The following is an 18,535-nucleotide window of genomic DNA, read 5'->3' on the forward strand; positions in this document are numbered from 1 at the left end:
TCATACATGTTTGCATCTATGGTTACACAGATGCAAATATATTAGATTTGTTGGGGATCTATTTCATGAAAAGGTTAAAAATGTGTCTTTCTTTTTCAAAGCATATTTTTCAATGAACTACAACATTTCACTTATTTATTCATATTTCAGTATATTAGTTTCATGAACATGTGATCTCTTAAATATGTCCTTAAAGCATACCCTTTAAATGTCCTTGTATGCACTGCACACTTCTTGCAGGGGTGGTCAATATTTAAACCCATGTAATGTTTATGAGAGTTATGTAAGAGAGGAATTATCCTCACAACAAGGGCACTTCATCATATTTAAATTAATAAATGTTATTATAATAATGAAATCATAGTATAGCATTAAAATACAAGCAGCATTCTTAGTGGGTAACTCTATAGAATCCCTTCTGTTTAGGTTTTTAAAATACATCATATTGGATCGTTACTTTCTTGAAACAAAATATTGTGAACATTTTGCAAAAGCCATTTAGCGCTATAATCTCACAAAATGTAAATGTCTAAATTTTTAAGGCTTAAAACAATATTTCACCATTCATCACAGCTCCATCATAATACACTGGTTGTATTGAAAAAAATAAACAATCAAACCACTTTGATCTACACAAGTATGTTAGAAAGAGAGCCCGTGTTTTTGAGTTAACAGTTGTCAAACAGTGAGCTCATTTCTGATGACAAACCTCTGTCATTCTGCATTAATTAGATTTTTTATTTGACTTTTGATGTGTGATAGAATACGATATTGAATACTTTTCTTTAAGATTAACACAAGTGCTACCCTATGTATAAAAGTTTTATTTTTTTGCCAAATTTTTTGTTTTGTTCTTTAGATTATGAGTTGTATTAATGAAATACATTTTTTTCAACACTTTTTACATAAATGGCTTTTTCTGAAACCTCATAAAGCTGAACTCAATAAATCAAATGTATTAATTCATTGTACATTTTAGATAGAGTATTTTGTGTAGCAAGCAGTTGCAAGTGAATAAATTCACAATATATGTTTCTGCAGAAACAGAGTCAAAAGATATTAGATAAAAGCTACACATTTATTCCTGAAAGTGTTTAAGTGACTTCAGCTTTAACAGATCCTATAAATGCTATCCATAACTTTAATCTAAATCTGTTCACAGGACAGGCCTGTATCTTTTTTATCATGTTCACTGCGCGATGAAATCCGATACTAACACGTTTTTTTGAATGTCATCTCAATAACAGTTTGGAGCTCATTCATGCCCCCCTGGACTGCTAATGAAAGAGATGATCAAAGTCAACGGATTCTCACAAAGGCATATTATGCATGAGATATTCTGATGTAAGTACGCCCTCTTGTGGGCATACAGACATACAACATGCTTCAATCACTGGAGGTTGTTTGAGCTGTAGGTTTAGACTTTACACTTTAATCGATTAAATAAATTGCTTGTATTATTCAACTTTTGCATATTCTTGTTATGTTCTTCAGTATATGTCTCTGTCATATAAATACACATGTTGTGGCTATTGTTTTTATTCACCAGTAGGGGGCAGTTTGACAAAATGTCTAACCTACCCAACAGTGTGAAGGAGAAGAAGAGTAGTCCAGGGTGGCTAGCTGGTCTAGACATGTTAGACAACTGACAGCGATGTTCACTTGTCTGCTGTAGTTAGAGAGTTGTGAAAAGTGTCTTAGGACTTAAAGGGGTCATTATAGGGTACGTAACCTCGTAAGGCGGCCCGTGTGAAGGGTTGGCAAGCCAGTAAAACGACCTCGTATCTCCCACATCTTACAACCACTGGTTAGCATTAGCTAAAGTAACGTCAGACATGTCTGCGGCCGGAGACTTCGGAAACCCTTTAAGAAAATTTAAATTGGTGTTTCTCGGGGAGCAGAGTGGTAAGTCTAAACAAACATTAAGTTTAGCTCAGTTGTTAGCTGACAGTTGAATATGTGTGTGTTGATTGTGTTTGACGGCTGGCTAGCTTAGCATTAGCATTGTTAAAGTTGTCAGAAGGATTCATGACATAGTAAGTTGCTATAAGTACATGTCCACGTAGACTTCATCATCTACGACCTGCTCCTGATGTTTAAACTCAGGGGGAGTCTGTAAAAAAGTACTTGTTAGCTTGTTGGGTAACATAGGCGACAGTGAAATGTTATTATTTAATAACAGAATGTTAGAAGTGTCAATTAAACTTTACCATGTAACACTGTGATTTAAATTCTTTATACAGTTAACATGAGTTTAAATGGAAGTAGTGGTAGGTGTTAATACTACTTTTAGTAGTAACAGGCTAAGTTCACTGAGTGATGAGTTGTATTTTGATGATGTCATTATCAGTCAAAGTCCATGTTGCAGTGATATCTCTTATTACCGTGATGTCACATTTCTTCTTCTTATTGCAGTGATTTCACATCACTTATTATTATTATTATTATTATTATTACTATTTAAGTGATTTCACATCACTTATTATTATTATTATTATTATTATTACTATTTAAGTGATTTCACATCACTTATTATTAATATTATTATTATTATTACTATTAAAGTGATTTCTTATCACTTATTATAAATATTGTTGTTATTATTACTATTAAAGTGATTTCACATCACTTATTATTAATATTGTTATTATTATTACTATTAAAGTGATTTCTTATCACTTATTGCCCCCTGCAGGTTAAATGTGCACCCTAATTACCAAACCTGTTCAGTAGCATTCCTGCTCTCTCCATACTGATTTTCCTCTTTCCTGACAAACTGAACACTGGCTGTTCTTGTTCTGGAAGAGTCATATGGACAGGGACAGTTTTAATACACTCCCTACATAAATTGTGTTCTCTAAGGTGAAGCTATGTTTTTTTTTATGACAAAGCAGCACTAAGTTTATTCTGAATTTGTGATATTAATACCTACACTGTTCCTAAGTTTCTATTCCAAATGTTCTTTTCCAGTGCGTTTTATAATTGTTTAAGGCTCTATACTTGTTTATAGGGTAGTCAAGAAATAGCTCAAGTTAATGTGGAAAGACCACCATTTATTCTTGAAACCTGTCACTGTTTTTTTACAGGTGTTGTACACGTTAATGTTTCTCCTGTCTTTAATTAAAAAAAGGACAGACTTGTTGTTGTCAGTCTGTTGACAGTCGGTGGTCGGCATGTAAAACCTGTCGTTATTTGATGCGCAATGTAACTGATCATGTAACTTGAGCCCAGTTAAACTGTCCAAAGACGGAGCACACTGTCTAAATTCCTGAGGACACCATATCACAGACTCTGTGTAGTGATCATTTGAAAGTGTGTTTTTAATTAGTTAACATTAACAACACTGTAAGATTGAACTGTTTCTTTTTTTTTTATAAGAACTAAACGGTTGTTGAAAGGAGTAGTGACTGTTTAGGAGGTTTTTTTAAGCATAGACAGTGAGCTTCAAAGACTCCCTGCTGGTCAGTGCAGGACTGCACACCTCAAGGCAAACTCATTCAGAAGAGAAATAAATGGGGATCGTGGTTCCCTACCTTTCTTGAATCTCTGCATTCCTCAACCCTTTAACCTCTCCTTGAACACTAAAAGGATTGCACACCACACCCTTTAATGTTTAAAAAAAAAAACTGCACGTTTGCATTTACACATGCTGCTTTGTATTTTCAACTTTCTGTATATTTGAAAGGTTGAAATCCATCCTTTAAATGTTATTGACTAACATGTCATATCAATCAATCAATCAATCAATCTTTATTTATATAGCGTCAATCACTATAGTCAGTGATGTGAAGCAGGAAGCAGGCCCAAACAAGACCAAGAAGGAGATGAACTTTTTTAATCACAGATGAATGAAGAGATTCTCTGGCTCCGTTTACTTGGAGAACGGTACACAAATAAGACTGTTTTAATGTCGGTACTGACTATGATTAAATCCATTTATAAGTTTATCAGTTCATAAACTACATCATTATGTCATGAATGTTTGAAGTTGTTTGTCTTGTTAAGCAGATAAACACATTAACTGAAGTCGTCACATTGGCCTCTGAGAAGACCTTTAGCATAATTTATTCAGTGTAGACATAGAACAGTAACAAACAGAACTGGTATCAGTTTTGTTGTTTTTGGAGGAGAGCAACTGAAGTGGTGATCATCATCACACTTGCAGCAGGTCACGGTGTCTTTTGTTGTGTTTCAGTGGGAAAGACGTCCCTGATCACCAGGTTCATGTACGACAGCTTCGACAACACTTATCAGGTGAAACATACGCCTCCAAACCATCCAATCATAATGTTCACATACTTCTAAATCCAAACATTAATGGTTTCAGCTAAAGAGTTTTAAAATACATTTTTTAACGCGTGATGCATTTTCAGGCCACAATTGGAATCGATTTCCTGTCGAAAACCATGTACCTCGAAGACAGAACGGTAAGTATTTTGAGCCGCTACTTTTGAAAAATCCGAGCCTGAATGTTTGTCGTTTATGACAAGATTGGAACGTTTTCTTCTTCATTTCCTGTCTCAATTTTCAATTTTTCTGTCTATCAAATTACACTGATATGAACTGTGGAGATTTATTTGATCTCAGAGAAATTGTTTATGTTCTTTCTAAAATACATACACAGCAGTTGCACTTCCTTTTCGAGTGTGCTCTGGATGCCCTGTCCCCTCGACGATCCTTCCTTTTCTTTGTTTTTCCCCTCAACACAGGCTTTCTTCCTCTCCTTTCTTCCCCTCCTTCTATTCTCTTCATTCCTGTTTTGAAATACAACACCTTACTTGATCAAGAGAGCCGGGCTGATGACAAGTGAAGGATGATTATTTATTTATTTCCCCCTCCAGGCCCAGACAGTTTGCCCCCTCTGGTGGTCCTTCCCTACCTGCATGCTATCCTCTCTGTCTTTTCCCCATTTGACTATATTGAGTTTTCATTCTATTTACTTTATGTCACCACAGCTTACCTCATCTCTGACCTCTTTTTTTCTTGTATTATTTTCATTCCCTCTGTATTTTTTTTCTTTTTTTTCTCTCTCTTCTTTTATATCCCCTCCCATCCCTTGCCCCTTCCTGCCCCACAGATTCGGTTGCAGTTGTGGGACACAGCGGGGCAAGAGCGATTTCGCAGCCTCATCCCAAGTTACATAAGAGACTCCGCTGCTGCTGTTGTAGTGTATGACATCACAAGTACGTGGATTACATGTGTGATCATATTTGTTACAAACATGCTACGTATGATTTGACTTCTGTAATGAGCTTTTGAAAAAAAAAAAGGCTCTGTTCAAGAAGTGTAAACGCCTACCACAGTTAAAATAAAACAGTGTGTGTGTACGTGCATTTTTTCCATTATGTGATGCAAGGCGACATTGCTTTTAAACGCAAAACATTCTGCATTTGAAAACGTACATTAAAGACTCGGTTGAGCTGAGGGACGTTGTTCCGTTTCCTCTTAGTCTTCCTGTCATGAACCCATCTGTTTTCACAGCTGAGGCTTGTCACCTCCTGAATACATGATGCTCCTCTTCCTGTCGGTTCCTTGTCTCTCTTTCAGACGTCAACTCCTTCCAGCAAACCACAAAATGGATAGACGACGTGAGGACAGAGAGAGGAAGTGATGTCATCATCATGTTGGTGGGGAACAAGACGGACCTTGCAGATAAAAGGTAACGTTGTGCTCGGTTCTTTCGGAGCAAACTAATGAAGTCATTGATTGGCATCAGGAGATCAGAGCAGGTTAGCATAGCCCTTTTTGGGATTGACTTCTTTTACACTGAGGCCTCGTTCTCCGACTTTCAGCCCACGATGATTATTGATAGCGATGTTTCAGTCTTGAACAGATAACGACACCCCTGTGTTTTTGGATTCATATCTCACCTCAAAGTGTCCACTGTGCGATCAACCTGTTTCATGAAGTTGTCCAATGTGTATCGCTGTGCATCTCTTAACCCCCTTTATCTGCCACAGGCAAGTGTCTATTGAAGAGGGTGAGCGGAAAGCCAAAGAACTAAATGTAATGTTTATTGAGACTAGCGCGAAAGCTGGCTACAACGTTAAGCAGGTAAGAGTGAGTCGTGCTCTGTCGTCCTGATGAGGATGCTTCCGCCTGAGTTCCACCTCAATAAGTCTCCAGAATTCTCAAAACCAGATGGCAAGGTTTGGGGAGTTGAGTAATAAGTTCCTTAAGAGTACTCTGCATTAGTCAATAGATAATTGGATTTGAGAGTCCTTGTTGATATTCTATCAGAAAATCAAATGACCAAATGTCTACTGGGAGACTTTTGGTCTCGAGCTCACGTGGCAGCAGCAGCAGCAGGAAGGGGCACGACTTCTTAGTCCACTTCATCATAATCACTGTCTGTATTTTTCTCCCCTGTCTTCTCGTCAATGTGCGTGGCGATGTGTGCGTGTTCCCTGTGAATGTGATGTATGGTGCTGTTGTTGTGCGCTTGGCTCATCACAGACAGATAACCACAGAGGAGGGAGAACAGAGAGCGAAAGAGATGAATGTTCTGTTTATTGAAACAAGTGCAAAGACAGGCTACAATGTCAAACAGGTAGAGCATGTGCACCTTGTGTGTGTGTGTGTGTGTGTGTGTGTGTGTGTGTGTGTGTGTGTTTTTGTTGATATCTCTCAAGCTCCCTTCTGATTGGCTTTAATTTCATGCAAGCATAAAAGTGTGTTTTCTACATCCGACTGTCTCTATGCTGAAGTAAGGTGGGTTTGTTTTCAAGCTCTTTCCTGCCTGCTTGAGGTCAGACTTCGAGGTGGGTCAGGGTTTGCAAACCTCCCACTGACTGGACTGACTGAATGAGTATTATTTTTGTTGCTGTGAAATCTGCACATGTACCTAGTCTATGTTCTTCACCCACACTGTATATAAGAAGTGGACGTAGCCAGTGGGACCTCACCCAGCTCTTTGTGCACCATCCTTTAAGTCTTCAGTTCACATTTATATACCTATATCCTATATAAAATATTAGCCTTAGAAATAACAAGGTGGCCACGCCTGTAAACATACATAGCTTTAGTGGATATTTCCCTTTAAATGGGGCCATGAATTACTAAACACAGGATAGGATTGATTCGTCTTTAGTCTTTGAATTTGTAAAGTTGCCCTCTGATTCTTCTTATGGTTTATTTTTAAGAGCTAATGACTGGGTACACTTCTTTCATACAGTCTGTGATGAAATAAAGTGGGGGTAGGCATGTTGAGAACCGTCATGCGTTGAACACTTTGCCTTTGAAATCCATTTCAATCCATCGATCACTCACAATCCTTCAAGCTCTCGCAGTGGAAGATAAAACAAAATGACACGCTCTACCAAAGCCTTTCTACAGCGCAGACATGCGGCCTTAAAGTGGCTCAAATGCCATGCCGCTTAATTCAAATCAAAATGTGAAAAAAGCTCCAGTGGGCGTCTTCCTCTGTACGATCTTCAAGTGATGGCTGTGCAGCACGCTGTCTGGATTTCAGTTTTTGTTTCTTTCAGTCAGAGAGTATATTTGTATATAACATCTGGTTTTCTTTCCTGCTAGCTTTTCCGTCGTGTGGCAGCCGCCCTCCCTGGCATGGACACCACACAGGACAAAAGTAGAGAGGACAGTATCCTTTGTGTTTGTGTCAGCGTCCGACATAGCGGAGAGGCAGGAGGTCTTCTAGTTCTTTTGCCTTTCCTGCCATAAAAGAAGATGTAGCGCTGTAGTGTGACAGGCAGCTATTGTTGTTCAACCCATGTGTCCCTTTAGAAGTATTACACCACTGAAGACACTTTTTCTGCTCCACCTGACCATTTTATACTGTGAAATATGCTGAAATAGTCCAGGGCTGCTGGTTTAGCTCCGTCGATAGAGCGGGCACCACACAGAGGCTTAAGTTGTCGTTGCACTGACCACTGGTTAGAGTCCCGGTGCTGTTTGGTGCCTGTCATCCCACATTTCCTGTCCTTCTACATAACTATCATCAAATAAAGTCTGAAAAAGTTCCAAAATTATCTTAAAATAAAGAAAGAAATGCTCCGCCCAAAATCTATTTATCGGAGTATTTTAACCATCGTCTTTACCGAATCTTAGGAGCCGTGACTGGAATGAATGAAAACTATTCACAAAGATAAAGAAAAAAAATGTTGAACTCGACTTTTTATGTCCAGTAGTGTTGTTCGATGTACTTTTTGACAAAGTGTGCAAGCTTCCTCCCATAGTCTCACTCTTTTCTCATCGTTAAGTTGACCTCTTCAATTTAACGTTTAAAGGAAATGCATTGATGTCAGTAAAAAGTATTTCCTTAGTTAAAAAAATAAGACGTGTGAAAAAGGCACAGCGTTACTCTCGGGCTCTGAGGCATCACAAATCTGTCTGTCTTCCGTTTAAGCCCCCTCGCGTATTTTGGTAGTTTTGTTTCCTTTTTTAAATAAACTGAAAATAGCACCCCAACATATCAGTCAAGCTGCCCCTGAACAGAGGGAGAAAACAAATCATGTTACCAATCCTGGTGTGAAAGAATCTGCTCTTAGTGAAGGGAAGGTTTGCAATTGAATTCAGCCTTTTTAACGGAGACAAAGACTGCCAGATCATTTCTAATCAGTCGTGGATTTCATAGATGGGAAATAGTCAAACTAGTCTGCATTATCCCTGCATGCTCTGAGGTTTTTTTTCGGGCCCATGCTGTTCCTTAACTCATAAACCCTTCAGTGATTGACATTAAGCTGGAGAAGCCACCAGAGCTACCCGTCAGTGAAGGAGGCTGTTCCTGCTAATCCCGGCATATTTCATGCTCAAACAAATATCTTACCGGCTGTTTCTAAAACCCAGTCGGGGTGTTTTTTTTCCTGTAACTGTCTCTTTTCTGTCCCCCACCCTGAAGAGAACACTATATCCGTTATCTGCCATTGAGGATACCTGCTCTCTCACCTTGAACACTAAGAGAGTCCTTATCAATTAATAAACTGAATATTTGCACTGTAACACAAGTACTGGTACACTGAAACAGTATTCACAAGATGAGCTCAGACTCCTTCATTGAACTTCTGTTGTCTGTCAGTGGAAACAAAGTTTGGTGATCGCATGGATGAGTTTGTCTGTCAACCACTTCTTGGATCAAACTAAAAGAAAATGTCTGATGAAGATATGTGTTAAAGACTGGAATGTCCTTCCAAAAAAACTTAAAAACTGCTTTAAGCTATAGCTCAATGTGTCCGTTGCAATGTTAGTTGTCTTGTAATCAATTGGCAAATATTCATTCATGAAATGTGTTAATCTATTCTAACTGCTCAGAATAATTTGTGGAAACAGTTTGAGTAAATCTAACATCATTGGGGTTCTGACTCTATTTTAATCAGAGTCCTCATTTCTCCAAACACGTACCAGTACAATATAACACAGAACTCGAAACACAGGCACACATCAAACTGAGTGGTGACTAACCAGCACAAAACAACATACACTAACACAATTACTTCACCCTCTAAATTACCGTCCTTCCTCTCCTTCCACATGAGTCCCCTGAGATGGTTTATTTTTACCTTGGCTTCCATTTTCTATTACCTTTTTATTTGGTTAGATGTTTGATTTATTTTCCTAAAGACTAAAGTTGTCAGATTAAATCTATATCTTTGATGGTAGTGTTTTAAAGATGATTTTCTCATTTATGGAGTCAACCATAAAATCCAGCATAAATGGTAGGAATGGAGATGAATGCCTTTTGGAGTTTAATATTAGAGGGCTTCCTTGGGTTTATCTAGTTAAGTTTGGTATGATGTTTTACAAATCCTATAAAGAGTTCTTTGGCTTCTTTTTTGGCATTGATTTTTTTGTTAGTAATTATTCTTCATGTGTATTTAATCCAACAATGACTTGTAATATTTATTTCTATCGGATTTTTTTCTTTTTTTATGGCTGTTAATATCTATCTTCATTTTTTGGTATGAGTCCTGAATCACTTGTAAAATGTGCATCCGTCTGGACCACCTTTAACAGAATCAGTAGAGTGTCTGCCATGCCCTCTACCACCTCTTAAATGGCAATGTTATCATTCTTATAACACCCAGCAATGTGTGTGTGAACTTATGAAAGAGTGTTGGATTTGTATAGCACAGTAGTCATTAATGTTTCCGTCTGGAATGGTTTTAAATGAGAGAATAAAAATACACCTGTCACTGCTACTGGAATTCATTGTTTATTTCAAAAGATTTTAGGGAAATTATTCTTATGGTACATAATTGATTCAAAGGGTCCCTATGTTTGTCAGTTCACCATCATTGGATTCATTCATTGCTTTACTAGAAATCATTAGTAACTGTTGTATTTCAAAAATGCCACGACTATTGGCAGACCCTAAAAATACACGCATGGTCGTGAAATAACTATGAAGGTTACTGATACGCATTAAAGAGTACCGACAAATATAATTTGAGACATGCAAAGCAAAATGGTGCAGCCATCATGAACTTTAGTAAACTTTACAACACAAGGTTAATGGTTTGAAATGAGATAATAAAACAATTGCCATTTTGTCAGTTCAATATTGACTTATTGATATTTTTACCGAACTTTGCGAGGTATGCTCCCCTGCCTTGGTTGGTTCAGCGCAACATCCGCGAGAGAGTCGGAAGCTACTGTTACCATGGAAACCAAGCTAAACAATTGTTGCGGTCTTTATCTTGACAATTTCCTTTGCCCCTCACCTTTGAACTTTTCTATTTTTACCTAATTCAGTACTTGCACGCTGGGTTAAAATTGAACAATAAGCATCGATTTTCATTATGGGTACTGACTACTACGAGTCGCTGGAATTAAACAGAAATGCAACGGACGCAGATATCAAGAAGGCGTAAGTTTTGTTTTTGTCGAACGAGCCAAAAAGAATGGACACTGAAACCTGAGGTCACCCGTAACAGTCGCTAAACCAAATGTTGCTGCTTGTCCTCACAGCTCTCTGTTTCATCTGTCTAGTTATCGACGTCTCGCGTTGAAGTTTCATCCGGACAACAGAGAGACTGCAAGCGCCGAGAGGTTCAGTCAGCTGGGTGAAGCCTACGATGTGCTGAGCGACCGTGAGTGGAAAACTGGAGACGTCAAGTTATCAATGTTAAACCATGTTTTTTATTTATAGAGCAAAATAAGTGTATGTATGAATATCTCATATTACCAGTGGAAATGAAGAAAGCCACGGTTTGTTTCTCTGAAGCAAAGTGAAACAAATATTAAGTTTATCTATCTAAACAATTAAAATGGAAGACTAACGCATTTTTTGATGTCTTTATTTCTTATATAAAGACGTTTTAATTAAAAAATAATAATTAAAAAAACCCTGTTATTTTTTAATGAATCATCTGACTGAATCTATAAAATGCTCTACTTTTGACTCAAATTGACTGCTCCTGCATGAACTCTGGCAGAATGGGTGTATTGCAAACTCTGTTTTCTTCAAACAGCCCGGAAAAAGGCAACCTATGACAAGTTTGGTGAGGAGGGTCTAAAAGGTGGGATCCCATCTGAGTTTGGCAGCAGTGGGGCCTGGTCATCGAAATATGCCTACCATGGCAACCCAGATAAAACATTCAGACAATTCTTCGGAGGCAACAACCCATTTTCAGGTAAAAAATTAAAGACGTGTGTGCATGTACGAATGTATAATATTACATTGACTTAACGTGTTTCTGCTAGACTTCTACACAAATGATGCATCGCTTCAGTTTGGTGGCCTGCAACAAGTTGTGGTAAAGACACAAGACTCTCGTATAGAGAGAGACCTTCATCTTTCTCTGGAGGATCTCTTCCATGGCTGCACTAAAAAGATTAAGATATCTCGTAGGGTAAGTGCGAGGCCTACTGGAACCATGTTTTTTTAATCTTATAGAGTTGGGAGTTATTACACCATTCATTCTTTCGATTAGACTGAGAACTCCTCAACTCTCACAGGGCTCACTGATCAATCATAACAAGGTCCAAAAAAAGAAACAGCTGAAAGGAAAATATTGATTCATGCCGAGGTTTCTTCTTAATCAGGTCATGAATGAGGACAGATGCACATCCAGCATCAAAGATAAGATCCTGACAATAGATGTAGAGCCTGGATGGAAAGAAGGCACAAGAGTAGTGTTTCAAAAAGAGGGCGATCAGGTAAGAGAACTGATAACATGTGACAGCTGCCCAGGTTTGATACATTTTTCTGTTGTTGTTTAGCAACGTCAAATGGATTTATTTAGGTTAAAAAAAGTTTTGGGTCTTTGATGTCCTTACCTTTAACTTATTTATTACAAGACTGTGGTTTATGGCCTTCGTGTTTGGGCTCAGAAAGGATTAAAGGTTTGGGATGATATCAGATGAATCATGACATAATTTATTTAACTCTGAATTTAATTTGGTGACTTTTAACTTTTTCAGTCTCTGTGCATTTTGCTGCAATTGAGCTATTTGATAATTTTTTCTATACATTATGGTCATGTTTGATGAATAAAGCTTCAAATAGTAAGGGTATTTTATCAGATATTTGGCCAATCTGGGAATAAATTCCTTACCAATAGATTTCTTCACAAACGTGTTCATAAAGGTGTCTTATAACACATAAAAAAACATTTAAATCCAACTCCCATAGGAAAATCCGTGAGAGCGGCTCAAAGTCGGGGTACCTGGAATAGTACTTTATTGGTACTATATACTTATTGGTGAACATTTGAAAATGTTAACCTTTGCTTTTGGTAGCTTGTGAGGGGTCAAACTAGGGGTTCTTTAGGATTCTGAATCCATTGCAAACATTTGTTTCCAAAAAAATCCATTCCTTGTTGGAGAAATGGCCACGCCCACTTTTACATGTAAATTTACAATAGCTCTATATGTTGATTTTAATATCTCGAATACTAGTTAAAAAATATACTGCACCAAATTGCTAAATGTATTAGGGGTCCAGGTCTGAGTTTTCTTCACACTCTACTGTTCTTAAAGTGGGGACTGGAACACCCTGGGGGCTTATGAGATACTGAGAGGGGGGTCGCTAGATGTTTTCCATCACCAAATACAAAAGTTGAATGATCTAAAATTTCATATCTTACCCATTATGGTGGAAAAAAACTCATTCAAATATTAGTTGAATTTTAACTAATGGTTAGCAGTGGCAAAGTAATTTCTGCTTCCCATAAGTGAAACAATGCAGGTGTCTGCTGCTCCCTATGAATGACATTTGACACCTACATAAACTGAGTGTCTTTTAAGGAAATTCTGAATGTCCACACAGTCCTGTTTATACATTAAATTATTATACAGCATTTCTTACATTACTCTGCTGAAATAGAGACAGTCGGGTTCCCCGGTCTCTAGCACAGTTATTGTGGGGGTCCAAAGCTGAAATGTATGGTAACCTCTGCTCTTTATCATCATTGATTGCCCTCGCTTTCACCAGTAGGTGGCCTCAGCAGCTCTCTTTACTTGCTCTCACACACGCTTAGATGAATAAACACCCAATAAAGACAGAGTACTGTGATTCTCTTAACCTCTTTTCCCTGCTTGGTATCACCAGCCTCAGTCATCTTATCATGTTTTATCTTTAGGGACCAAACAGTATCCCTGCTGATATTGTGTTTATTGTGAGACAGAAGAGTCATCCTGTGTTTGAAAGAAAACAAAATGACCTGATCTTCAAAAGCCAGATCTCTCTGGAAATGGTGAGTTGTGTTAATGGAGCTGAAATCAAAATGGGTTTGTATACTAGGAAAGGTCCTTTCATGATAATAGCCCTTAACCTTTCCTGCAGGCCTTGACCGGCTTCTCTGTGGACGTGGAGACACTGGATGGCAGGCTACTCACTTTTCCCATCAATGACATTGTTCAGTAAGTTCTTTCTAAAACTAGGGAGTTTGGATGAGAATACTGTATGTATAATAAGATGTACAATGTGTAATGTTGTATTTTCAAATTGCTGTAAATTACAATATTATTCTTGGATACTAAACTCTTACTCAAATGAGTTAAACATTAGACCAGTAAAGAGACGCACAAATATAAAAATGATTTTTTATAGAAAAGAACAAAGAAACAGAGATATCTATGAAGTCCTTAGATCATGGGTATCATTTCTCTTTCTCTGATTGGCTTGTTTCTTACAAATCAGCCCCGGGTACAAAAAGGTGGTGACTGGAGAGGGTATGCCGCTGTCCCAGGATCCTTCTCAGAGAGGAAACCTCATCATCACATTTGATGTCCAGTTTCCGGAAAAGCTCTCCGCAGAGAGAAGGCAACTGATCAAGCAAGCTCTCACTTTTAAATATTGATCACACTCTAATACTTTTGTTTGGATGACAAGTAGACGCCACTGTTGCACCGCCAGCCTTTTTCGACTGACAGTAATGGTTACTGCATGCTTGTACAGTTGTGACTTGCTGCCATCATGGCCCGTTTCAGCTGCTCGTATGTGACGAACATCACCACGTTCCAGGAGCCTAGGCGTAAGAAAGAAGGCACAAACCTGGGGGGGGATAACAACAAAATGAATGATTAAATCAGTTCAGATCAGTAAATATAGTTTACATGCATTTTCTTTCAAACCCCTCCAAAACACTATTTACTGTATGTGCTCATTAATCTGTTTAGTTTTGTCCATGCAATCAGTGCTTACCCTTTATAAAAAGCAAGTGGTCCCTCCTTGCTCATCATGGCAGAAGCACAGTTGAGGACACTGCTGTACTGCCCGAGAGCAGCATTCATGTACCTTGTCTTGACCACATCGACAGGAGAGGCGATCACTGTTGTGCATAAGCCTGCACCAAAGGCTGATAGAAAGTGGCAGGGCAGATTATCTGTGGAGTAAAGAATAGGAAATGACCGCTCCATAAAGAAAAGATTAAAGGATCCAGAATGATTACATCATGCTATACTGCAGCCATTGTCTACCTGTGAGGGGAGTAGACTTAATCAGCGTATCCTTAATGAAATCATACGTCACCAGCTCGGTGCAGTTAACAATTGCATTTCTTGCAATGTTTGGAGCTGTTCCTGCAGGAGAGAGTTAAATATTAGTACAAAGAAAGAATTATCACATGAAATGAAAGGAAATGCTTTCATTCTGAAGTAAAATTACCTTTCCACAGACCATGGACACCTTCCTCTTTAGCTATGGTCTTGTAAGCATTGATAGTGCTACAGTAGCGCCTGGCATGCCCAGGAGACCTGGCCTGAGCCTGGAAGCGAACTTTCACAACATCTGTAGGCTGAGCCAAGGCAACGGCCATCGCGCCAGTGGTACATCCTGCAAGCAGCCTGCTGCCGATGCCAACGTCTAAATCAGAAAAGATGGGGAGGTCAAGCCTGATAGATACAGAACTCTCTTAATCGATTACATTCAGCAGTACTCACGATCAGAGCCTCGAGTGTAGAACTGTTTTACAGAGTCGTAGAGGCCAATGCGGATGGAGGCAAAGCTCATCTGTCTCTGCAGTCCTGCTACCAGGCCACTGTAAAGACTTCTAGGCCCCTCTGTGCGCACCATGGTGGTGATGGTGCCAAACACTCCACGATACTTCACTGTAGACTGCTTCCCTTCAGCAGCTGAACATCTGGACTCTCCTTGGATCTATGCAGAATAAAAAAGTCATGTTAGGTTTGAGTAACACACCACTGGAAGCTTCACTAAAGAAACTTATACATAAACTTAAACAGAAACTTTTGTATTCGGGAGGGGAGACTTTCTCTATTTGTTGTGTTAAAGAGATACTTCACCCATTTGCATGAAGCTTTGTATCATTAGAAACATGGTAGTAGTGTTGAATGGTCGTGTAAATGGGTGAAGTATCCCTTTAATTGTGCCCATTTCTTTGCAAAGAGCTTTTTTACCTGTAGCCGCACTTTGGCTGTGTCGAGTGGAAAAGTGAACAGGTCAGCGATGCAAGCTGCAGTTCCTGCTCCTAGAAACTTCACAGCCGCTGATGGAGGCACATCTGCAGGTCCAAATCCAACCATTTTTCAGTATGATTTGATCAGGGAAGGATTTAGAAGTGGCTTATTAATGTGGACAAGGGCAAGGAACCCCCTTTCAAAATCTGAAAGAAGAATATCCAAATAATAATGAGACGTCCCAAAGTAGAGATTTGAATAAAGATTGCTGCACATTATGTGCAGAAAATGAAAGACTGAACTAACAGTTCTGCAAGAAAATGCCTTTCAAATTCTTCAAATGTACCATCTCACTTAATATAAACACGTCAAAATTTGAGGTATGGCCTTACTTTTATTTAAGCAGATTCGGACAAAAACATTAGAGATCAAGATTCTCTAAATGTGTCCCTCTGGCTGAATTTGGTCCCAGTTATAAATTGGTTTCCTTGTTTTTCCATAGAAGGTTTTTCAGAAGCGATGAACCTTAAAATCATACTCCAAAACCTGAAAAACAGAGTTACGGTTTTAATAAAACAATAGTAACAGTAATATAAATATTCCAGGAAAAAAAACCCACTCACCTTTTGTTTTCTTGGAAGTTCAAATGTCGGGGTAATGTGCCTCTCCAGTTGACAATATCCAAACGATTCAGTGAATGGAAAGCATGCAGTGGTGTGGGGCCAAGTGCCTCTTCTTAAAGTAGAGCCGTTGTTACATCATGGCATGTTTTGAGGCTGGGGCCCCACCCCCACTGCAATTGTATAGGATGCCTGCTGGTCCAATGGGAACACGATAAACCTGTCTGTGTGACAAACAGCCTGTCTATGATTCAAACCATGGTGCTTGCATTTCTCTGATTAGTGTCCCATTTTGGAAAATTATTTTTTCCTCTATCCTTTGAATTTGATCAGCCAATGGAAAAATGAAAAACATGAAAATCATTCAACAAAAATGTCTAAATTGAAACATTTGATTTGGAAGCCTCGGTAGAATAAGAGTTAAGGGTGAAACTAGATTGTTGCAGTGCTGAAGTTAATTTACTCGTTTACTGAATCTAATTTGGGTGCTTGATCCGTGTCGTTCCTTCCAGCATCACGGTACAGGGAGCACCCTCTTGAGAAGTAATCGCTGAGTCATGCTGAAAACACAAGAACAAACCGTACATTACCCTCCAGATTAGATCCGCATGTTCAGACCCTTTAATGTCTCTCCACGGCATGTTGTTGAAACTGTTCCATGACTCCTTCCTGCTGTGACTGATAGTAGAGTGTTCTGTTTATCATACTTTTTAAGATGAATTTACAAATAAAAATGTTTTGAATATCTGAACAGCAGTTTGTGCAAGCAAACATGTTCATCCTCAAAAACAGCAGTAGGATAATATTATTTACATTTATACATGCTTTTCTACTCGTAACTGTAGAAATGTATACGGTTTAGTCTGAAATCACACTCATTCGCTTCTCCCTCCTCACTTTATATGAAGTTATATGTAGAGGGCTGTATAGTGAGCTCATTCAGTATTATGAAAAATACATTTGCGACAGTATTAGCTGACTGGCCAGCTGCAGACAGTGTGACCAGTAAGAGTAATAGTAAATAACAATAGGAATTTCAATGATAACTGAAATTCATGTTGTTAAATAAATATAAACTATGAAATTATCAATACACGATTTAACATATTTTCACTCCAAAACTCCTTCAGTTGTTCTTACAGACTGATCTCATGCCTGTCGTCATCATTAAAAAAATAAACTCACGTGTAAAATTCTGTGCTTTTTATAAAAACATTTAGAGTTCAGCCTCCTAATGTTTATACTGGTCGTCTCTCTCCTCTATCTTAGAGCAGCTGAATCAAATGTATCTGTCTGCTCGCAAAAATCGGTTAGATAATGACACTATTTTTCACAATGCCTTGTGGGATACGATGAGTGGACTGTGTGGGGAATGATTTTGCTCACTCAGAGGTCTGACACAATGTGTTTGCTATATAGTACACTACAGTATGGTGAGTAGGGCATGATTTCGTAAGAACCTGCATTCCACACTTATTCAAGACTCAATCAATGCCAGCTAAACAACATTTCATCAGTGGATCTATATTAGAGCAGGACCTTGCTCTCATAGTCAGTTGTTATCACAATTGCGGTGCTTTTAGTGCTACACCCTGTAAATGCTCAGATGTGCAAATGTCTTTCTTTCTTTCTTTCTTTCTTTCTTTCTTTCTTTCTTTCTTTCTTTCTTTCTTTCTTTCTTTCTTTCTTTCTTTCTTTCTTTCTTTCTTTCTTTCTTTCTTTCTTTCTTTCTTCTGTGGGCTTGAATATACCCCAAAACTGCTCAAATCAAATTTGGCAAGACACTTAACCCCGAATTGCATATAAATGGGATTAGTTACTTCTGATGATGTTACGACAGACCAACCACTGCCATCAGTGTGTGAATGGATAGGCGTGAAATGCTGTGTGAAAAGTGCTTTGAGTAGTCAGAAGATATACTATTTTTAAATGTTTTTTAATCATATGCAAAAGGCCTTTTATTTACCTGACCTGTGACATTAATCTGTAGTTTCAAGAACACCTGAGGTGTGTGATACAAAGTTAAAAGTTCAAGTGATGTTACAGGTGCCAATGAAATTTCTCTTTTCCAATCAACTCCTCGGTATGTTCTAACTATT

At 38.4% G+C, this 18,535-nt stretch overlaps 3 protein-coding genes across 6 annotated transcripts; 2 read left to right on the forward strand and 1 right to left on the reverse strand.

Annotated features, from left to right (window-relative positions):
* The first annotated feature begins 1,563 nt into the window (after nt 1–1,563).
* On the forward strand, nt 1,564–10,154 carry LOC306831531 (ras-related protein Rab-6A). Of its 3 annotated transcripts, XR_013780092.1 has the most exons (9): nt 1,564–1,905; nt 4,196–4,254; nt 4,374–4,427; nt 5,078–5,183; nt 5,548–5,659; nt 5,961–6,054; nt 6,457–6,550; nt 7,534–7,600; nt 8,686–8,757. XR_013780092.1 is itself a non-coding variant. In XM_079355687.1 (8 exons), the coding sequence occupies exons 1-8, from the start codon at nt 1,836–1,838 to the stop codon at nt 8,748–8,750; spliced, it is 627 nt and encodes a 208-aa protein (XP_079211813.1). In that variant the 5' UTR covers nt 1,564–1,835; the 3' UTR covers nt 8,751–10,154. The 3 variants fall into 3 exon arrangements, 2 of the variants coding, with proteins under 2 accessions (XP_079211813.1, XP_079211812.1); XM_079355687.1 differs by lacking the exon at nt 5,961–6,054 and having other exon boundaries at nt 8,686–10,154; XM_079355686.1 differs by lacking the exon at nt 6,457–6,550 and having other exon boundaries at nt 1,565–1,905; nt 8,686–10,154.
* Nucleotides 10,155–10,582: 428 nt separating this feature from the next.
* dnajb13 (DnaJ heat shock protein family (Hsp40) member B13) lies at nt 10,583–14,504 on the forward strand. 2 transcript variants are annotated; one of them, XM_079355680.1, is made up of 8 exons: nt 10,583–10,822; nt 10,945–11,045; nt 11,427–11,588; nt 11,659–11,807; nt 12,001–12,114; nt 13,584–13,652; nt 13,742–13,818; nt 14,099–14,504. In XM_079355680.1, the coding sequence occupies exons 1-8, from the start codon at nt 10,755–10,757 to the stop codon at nt 14,256–14,258; spliced, it is 900 nt and encodes a 299-aa protein (XP_079211806.1). In that variant the 5' UTR covers nt 10,583–10,754; the 3' UTR covers nt 14,259–14,504. The 2 variants fall into 2 exon arrangements, with proteins under 2 accessions (XP_079211806.1, XP_079211805.1); XM_079355679.1 differs by having other exon boundaries at nt 10,584–10,822; nt 13,539–13,652.
* On the reverse strand, nt 14,338–18,432 carry ucp2 (uncoupling protein 2; the record flags this gene model as incomplete). Its single annotated transcript, XM_079355692.1, has 6 exons — nt 15,817–18,432; nt 15,340–15,556; nt 15,065–15,262; nt 14,878–14,979; nt 14,603–14,783; nt 14,338–14,452 (listed from the first exon to the last, which is right to left on the reverse strand). The coding sequence occupies exons 1-6, from the start codon at nt 15,940–15,942 to the stop codon at nt 14,338–14,340; spliced, it is 939 nt and encodes a 312-aa protein (XP_079211818.1). The 5' UTR covers nt 15,943–18,432.
* Between the last annotated feature and the right edge of the window lie 103 nt (nt 18,433–18,535).

The sequence above is a fragment of the Symphodus melops genome, assembly GCF_947650265.1.
Source record: "Symphodus melops genome assembly, chromosome: 11".
Lineage (NCBI taxonomy): Eukaryota > Metazoa > Chordata > Actinopteri > Labriformes > Labridae > Symphodus > Symphodus melops.

Coding starts and splice junctions, on each gene's coding strand:
- LOC306831531 (XM_079355687.1), top strand. CDS start 1,836: ATGTCTGCGGCCGGAGACTTCGGAAACCCTTTAAGAAAATTTAAATTG. Junction 5,184..5,547: donor TGTAGTGTATGACATCACAA/GTACGTGGATTA, acceptor TCTCTCTTTCAG/ACGTCAACTCCTTCCAGCAA. Junction 5,660..6,456: donor ACGGACCTTGCAGATAAAAG/GTAACGTTGTGC, acceptor GGCTCATCACAG/ACAGATAACCACAGAGGAGG.
- dnajb13 (XM_079355679.1), top strand. CDS start 10,755: ATGGGTACTGACTACTACGAGTCGCTGGAATTAAACAGAAATGCAACG. Junction 10,823..10,944: donor GACGCAGATATCAAGAAGGC/GTAAGTTTTGTT, acceptor TCATCTGTCTAG/TTATCGACGTCTCGCGTTGA. Junction 11,808..12,000: donor AGATTAAGATATCTCGTAGG/GTAAGTGCGAGG, acceptor CTTCTTAATCAG/GTCATGAATGAGGACAGATG.